Genomic DNA, 6842 nt, shown 5'->3' on the forward strand with positions numbered 1-6842 from the left:
GTGTCCTTCCGAGCATTGCTTTTTGAGCAATGGGCTCTCAGGTGTAGGTACTCAGGCCTTATGGAACAGTGACAGGCCAAGTCAGTGTCACCGGGGCTGTGGGAACTGGGCTGCCAACCCGAAAGATGGAGCCATAACTGGTAATAAAGGGAATGCAGGCCAGGGAATTTCTTGCAGCACACTAGATGATTTTTGGATTTTAGTTGTGTGAGAGATGATACAATAATTAGTATCTTGGCAGAGTGGCTGTGGCCTCTGCTCTCACCTCCCTTCTGAGCAAGCACCATGAACAAAAGAAAGCAGGTGTGGTCTTGTTTCACAAGGTCTTTCGTGAGAAAGTCCTCCAAGCAGGTTCTGGTTCTACAACTCCATGGCACCAACTTTCCTTACCTCATTTCCTCTTCCCCCAAACTGGGATAACCCGCCTCAGCAATCAGTGGGCATTAGGGTTCAGGGATGTAAAGCCAGGAAAGACCATGTAGTGCGTAGTAGATAATAAACTGACACTGTCTCCAAGGCAACAGCTGGTCTGTGTGGCAACCTTTACATTTCAGTCCATTTGCCCTTCAGTGAGGTGTGGGAGCAGCCAGTGAGACTCTGTGAAAATGACACTCTGAGAAGATCCACAATCCACACACAGAGAATATTACCAGAGCAAGAAGGGAACTGAGGGGCTCAGTCAGAGTGGAATGTTAGGGCCTCAGGACACACCGCAGCAATATATGACCTCAGCGGAGGAAAATACGGCATCCTCATACATGTCTGGCATAGTTTGAGCTAGTCTGAGAATCTGAAGCCTGTCCACTAGCTTTGAGGAGATGTTAAGGCAAAGAAACTTGTAACTATGTTGTCATGAGTGGCACATGAACACCCTGCACGGGTACACACTTGGGTAGGAGCCAGAGGCTGGCGACAGTAGTCTTTGTCAGTTGTTCTCTGCCTTGCTTTGTAAGTGACAGGGTCACTCACTGAACCTGAAACTTGACACGTGACTGGCTGTACCAGGAAGGCCAGCAATCTGCCTGTCTCTGATCCCTCAGCTCTGAGGTCGCAGACACTTGCACCCAGCTTTTATGTGAGTGCTGGGGATCGTTAGCAAACCCTTTGCTCCTGGGTCATTTTCTCAGATGAGAAATCAGGGTTAGGGAAGTGCAGATGCACCTCCATTCAGAGGGCCTTATCTGTGAATAAATTCATTTGGAGTTATTGTATATACACAATCTAGTGAAAATCAGGGCTCAGCTGCCCTCCAATAGACTTGGGACATTCACATTAACCTATAGTTGGACAAAATTGTCTAATACAAACCTGTGCCATAGCAAAGCATGGATTAGCACAGGTAACCTTAAATTCTGCGCTGAAAATGAAAATCAATAGTTGCGTGGTGGACTTTTACTAACCATGTGTGTATTTTATTCTTGACTTTTCCTGTGTAATGACAACTTTAGCAGGGTATGTTGGACATGCCTGAAATCCCAGCACTTGGTAGCTGAAGACAGATGATCAGGAGCTCAACGTCCCTTTTGGCTCCATAGGAAGTTTAAGGATAGCCTGGGCTATAAGAGACACCCTGTTTAACTCAGCTCTCCATAAATTTTGTTCACCATAAGGTTCCTCTCCTGACTGTCTCACAGACTCTTAGGTCGTCTTGGGATGCCACGGATCTTACAGCTTCTGTCACCTGACTGTCCTTGGAGCCTCACATTTGTGGGACCTCTATGCATATCAAAGTGATAAAACAGGATTTTTAAACAGCAAAGTATTCGAGGTAATTTGCTAATTCATAGCTCCACCAAAACCCCCCAAAGATGACGGAAGGAATCGTTTTGACCCCTTCTAGGGGAAGAAAAACTAGTAAGACTCTTCAGTGACAGTGGCAGTCACCTAAGCTGAAACTTGCTACAGTTGAGTGGAGAAACCGAATTTCCAAAGTCATTCTAATCTCACCCTGCAGCTGCTGCTAATATTGTCTAGCTCAACTCAGGCAGACCACCCAGGAGGAGGCCCCGAAGGCGGGAGGGTGGGGTCAGCAGGTTCTTTTTAGAGGGAGTAGGATGTAGATTTGTCAAGGTTAAGGACACTGCAGTTTATCAATCAACTTATTAATCAGCCAATCAATGCCCATAAGCCAGGCGTTGGCTAATTAGTTCCTCTCGAGTACTTGGCAAAAGCAAACGGGCGGCGGCAGGGCGGTAGGGCCTTGGCGCGCAGGTCCGTGGGGTCCAGGCTGTCCCGGGGAGGGGGAGGGGTTCCTGGGCGAGCGGACGTGCGGGACTGTGCCGGAGCGTCACTCGCGGAGGAGGAGGGCGCGCCAGGCGAGTCGCTGCTTGCAGGAGCTGCGGGAGACGCGTGACTTCACTGTCGGGCGCAGTCAGGGTGGTACCTACAGACCCCAGGCACGGCCCCCGGCGTAGGGGGCCTGGGAGTGGCGAGGGGGCGGTCCCGGGTGATGCGCATCTCCTATTGGCTGTCCGGCACCTCCCCACTGCAAGGCGATTTAAGCCGCGGTGGAGCCCGGAGCCGCACAGCGCCCCCGCCACCGCGTTCTCCCTGCTGCTGCTTTCGTGCTTGCCCGCCCGCCATGGCCAGCATTAAGGACCTCGAGGGGAGGTGGCGCCTGACGGAAAGCCAAGGCTTTGAGGAATACATGAAGGAGCTAGGTGAGGATACACCGCCGAACCCCCGGGTTCTCATTCCACGTGCAGGTATCCCCTTCCACCACGCGGCCCGGGGAGCTGCGTGGAGCACCATGCGGCTGTTAGGATGGAGTGCGCGCCTTTGCTGCTCGGCTCCGGACGTGGTGAACTACCCACTTCTCTCCTTTTCTGCTTCTCGCCCACGAGGCAACCCCCCATTGCTTCCGGTCTTGCCGGGGCGCGTGCCAGCCGTCCTGCTGTGGTCCCCCTACAGATGAACCCCCTCAACGTTCCATTGTTGTTCTAACTATCCTCACCTGGTGCCCCCGCCCTGCCCCACCACCTACCTCCATCGTGGCAGCACCCACTCCCCTTTCCTACCCTGCTGCATCTTTTGTTCCTAGATGGCGGGAGTCCCCTTCCCCCGTCTCTGTAGGGACACCGTGTGGTAGGGCGTGGTTTCTGTGGAAGCCCTTTAGAGTCTGTTAATGAGGATGCTGCTCAGATCTCTTTCTTTGCAGCATCTCTCAGGCTCTCTCCTCGCCCTTGGCTAGGCGTGGCTCCCGCGGCGCTGGACCGGCTGCTGGCTCTGCTGGCTCTGCTCACTCTGGACACAACTCTGGGTAGCTGGTGGCCTATGGGCAAAGCACGGAGAAACCCGTTGTACATGGTTGTAGCCCAGCCACTTTTCTGTTCTGTCCCTTGAGTCAGGAGGGTTAGGAACGAGGAGACCGTGGGCTTGGCTGGAAAACCATAATCAGAAACTGCTGGCCTGTGGTTGCTCACTGCTACACGATGGGTGTGGTCTTGTAGTAGCCACTTGCCACTTAAAACCTAACCAAGAGGGAGCAAGGTTCAAGTTCAGTCTCATTGGAAATAGTGCTTCGTTTTCTGTTGCCACTTTTGCCTACTCTTAAGAGAGGGATAACATGTAGACACATAGAGCAGACAAAGAAAACGGACCTTTGTCCCAGATGCCAGGAAGTGGGATGGAGTTAGCTGAACAGGGATTTCTCTCCGGAAAGGTAGTGCTGGGACGAGGAGGCAGCTTTCGAGGCTGCTGTCCCCAGTGTCCCGATGACACTGTTGACACCTCCCTGCACACTTCAGAACCAGACTTCATTTTATTTTAGCCAGTATCCAGCACTGCGGGGTTAAGCCTGGCTCTGATGAATCATGCTTGTATTTGTAATATTGTCAGTAGAATGTGAACGCAGGCTTTTGTCCTTTTTCTTTTACCCAGTAGATGAGTAAATCAGCATGAGTCTGGAAAGTGCCATTTGCTGGCCTCACCCAGACTTCGGGGGCTTGTGAAGGTGCACAGGCGTGAGTGAGGACCAGCAGAGAGCACTGTTTGCAAGGAACTGGGTGCTTATGCTTGAGTGGCTGGCTCTCAGGATTCTGGAGTTAGGAAGGCCTGACCCATGGACACTGGGCAAGGGCCGCAGAGCAGAAGGAAGACCCTGGGAACACAGAAGCCTGGTTAAGCATCAGGATAAGTCATTCTGCCTGGGTCATTATCTCCTCTTTTGTGAAATATCTCAGGTTCTTTATGAATGTTGTCACCAAGGGCAAATACATAAATTATAAGCTAATGTCTAACCCAGCAATGTGAAATTTCATACCAGTGTAACTGCTGTAAATAACAGACTACACAAGATAAAAACCAGCCAGATAGTCAAATAGTACAGGTAGCACAGTAGTCAGAGTGAACTGGCAGCTTCCCAGTGCACAGGAGTCTAACCAGGCAGATATAACGCTGTTGCACAGCTTTCCCAGGGTGCTCCTCCACCTAACATCACGGCTGCGTTACATACTGTACTATTTGAGTCCCTCAAGATTGATTCCCCCCCCCCTTTCTTTTCTTTGTAGTCTGTTGACTGTTTACCAAGGGCCTGCTGTGTTCTGGCTGGAGAATATAGTGGCAGATAGAACCTGGTGTACAGCAGGACTGAACTAGGCCCTAAGTTTGCAACTCTGAATATTTTATTTTCGTCATCTCCCAACTGCTTTTTAATTTTGTTTTGTTTTCAGTACAAGGTTCCTATGCAGTTTAGATTGACCTCAAACTCTTGATCCTCCTGCCTGCAACTCCGGGTGTCACCATGCCTGGGCCTATGTCAACTGCTTTGGTTAAGGATAAAGTCTTGCCTGACGTTCTGAGGACTCACAGCTCAGTGGCTAATAGAGTTTTAGAGCCATGTTGTCAGCACTGGCTGCCTCCAGCTCTATCATTTCTGGCTATAGGTGTTTGCCCCGCTCTCCTGAGTCCAGTGGAGATACCCCCACCCCCACTTACAAGCACAGGACGATCATGGGGCTTACATGCGTTATATTGCAAACATTGGATATGTTTATGTCAGCGAGTAAGTGAGAATAGGCCAGGCAGATGAAATGATTACGGCTCAATCGTGGCTTCTGTTGTGTAAGTTTTAACTGATCCGTCTGTTACTTCCCGTTACACAGGCGTAGGACTGGCTCTTAGGAAGATGGGTGCTATGGCCAAACCAGACTGTGTCATTTCGTGTGACGGCAACAATATCACCATTAAAACCGAGAGCACTTTGAAGACGACACAGTTTTCTTGTACGCTGGGAGAGAAGTTTGATGAAACTACAGCCGATGGCAGAAAAACTCAGGTCAGCTATAACACTGAAATGAGAGAAGCTTCTAGAGTGACGGGTTAGCTCGCATTAGTGACGTTCTTTACTTATTGCCAAGAACTTGGTGTAAAAATATTTTATGAAGTTGAATTTTGATAAATCAGTAAAAGGCCCAGTACTGTGAGATGCAAACATCTTAGTTTCTAGATTGTGGATAAAATTGGGATGGTGGATGAAGTAGACCCACCAAGGGAATGATGAAGATGAGCTGGGGTGGGGTGGGTCCTGGGAACTCGTGTACTTTGGAAGATTGAGTAGTAGAGTACCCTGTGTCTTTGCAGACCATCTGCACCTTCACCGACGGTGCCCTGGTCCAGCACCAGAACTGGGACGGGAAGGAAAGCACAATAACCAGAAGAGTGAAGGATGGAAAGCTGGTGGTGGTGAGTGCCGAACTGCTTGTGGCACACTGGGATGGGGGCTCGCAGCCACGGTCACCGTAGAGTCTCTGGGATCGGTGTTTAATGAGAGAAGGAGATTTAGGAAGAAAATATTCAAAATAGCAATTCAAAACAGAGCACTCATTACTAAGGTAACCCTTGGTGGGGCAGAGAAGTGAAGGGGTTCCCAGAGTGTAGCTGCAGCAGTTTCTTCCTGCTGCCAAACAGCCCCTTGTACACAGGCGCGCACGCGCGCACACACACACACACACACACACACACACACACTTCCATTTATTTAAAGTAAGAGATATTTGCCAAGACCAAATGAGTAATTTGGAGGTCCTAGTCAGTGCTTTAGTCTTCCGGATAGCATCTGTACCTATAAACAGAACAGCAGGTCCCAGCTCTCCTCAAGTCTGGAAATCCTAAGATGCTTTCTCTCCATCAGCAAGGCCTGAGACAGGAGTTTACAGCATTCTGGCTGTGATGTGTTATTATCACCTATGCTCTGCAGTGTACAACCAGCCTGACTTGTATCTTTCTTCCCCTAGGACTGTGTCATGAACAATGTCACCTGTACTCGGGTCTATGAGAAGGTGGAGTGAGGATGCTTCTCCATTCCGGACAGGAGTGAATGAGCTCAGTTCAATGAGCAGGTCATAAATATCTGTACTGCTTTTTTTTTTTCAGTTTTATTTTTCATGACTGTGTTCAACCATCTTTATCACCAGCACTTTACATGAAACCCATGTCAGAGTGTTGGTTTAACTGGGATCTTCCCTTTGGTTAGTAAATAAATGTGTTTGTGCTACTTCATAGTGCGTGTGTTCTTCCAGGTAGTGGAAATTAGTGCTCCAATTGGTGATTCAATCAGGAATTGAAAGGCTCTGAGCTATTTTTCTGGGTCCCTATAGCTAATATATCCCAGCAGTTTGTAGACTTGGCCAGCTATTTTGCAGCGAATACGTGCCCAGTCATTTAAGCTTGTTTTATACTGTTTGAGCTTGGCGTCAACTCAAGAATTTGAGACTATTCTTATTGAAAGATGGCTTCGTAGACCTTATACTATAAAGGAGTATAAGGTTTCAAGTTCATAGTTTTCAGGTGGTGCAGTTACAACATTCATAAACTGCAGTGGAACATTCGTTTAGTGTACTGAG

At 49.2% G+C, this 6842-nt stretch overlaps 1 protein-coding gene across 2 annotated transcripts; it reads left to right on the forward strand.

Moving 5' to 3' along the window:
- The first annotated feature begins 2272 nt into the window (after positions 1-2272).
- LOC102000446 (fatty acid-binding protein 5) lies at positions 2273-6498 on the forward strand. 2 transcript variants are annotated; one of them, XM_005361807.3, is made up of 4 exons: positions 2367-2660; positions 5103-5275; positions 5581-5682; positions 6234-6498. In XM_005361807.3, the coding sequence occupies exons 1-4, from the start codon at positions 2450-2452 to the stop codon at positions 6285-6287; spliced, it is 540 nt and encodes a 179-aa protein (XP_005361864.3). In that variant the 5' UTR covers positions 2367-2449; the 3' UTR covers positions 6288-6498. The 2 variants fall into 2 exon arrangements, with proteins under 2 accessions (XP_013207210.1, XP_005361864.3); XM_013351756.2 differs by lacking the exon at positions 5103-5275 and having other exon boundaries at positions 2273-2660; positions 6234-6274.
- Positions 6499-6842: the final 344 nt, after the last annotated feature.

Source organism: Microtus ochrogaster, linkage group LG5, assembly GCF_000317375.1.
Source record: "Microtus ochrogaster isolate Prairie Vole_2 linkage group LG5, MicOch1.0, whole genome shotgun sequence".
NCBI classification, from domain to species: domain Eukaryota; kingdom Metazoa; phylum Chordata; class Mammalia; order Rodentia; family Cricetidae; genus Microtus; species Microtus ochrogaster.

Coding starts and splice junctions, on each gene's coding strand:
- LOC102000446 (XM_005361807.3), top strand. CDS start 2,450: ATGCGCATCTCCTATTGGCTGTCCGGCACCTCCCCACTGCAAGGCGAT. Junction 2,661..5,102: donor GGAATACATGAAGGAGCTAG/GTGAGGATACAC, acceptor CCCGTTACACAG/GCGTAGGACTGGCTCTTAGG. Junction 5,683..6,233: donor AGGATGGAAAGCTGGTGGTG/GTGAGTGCCGAA, acceptor TTCTTCCCCTAG/GACTGTGTCATGAACAATGT.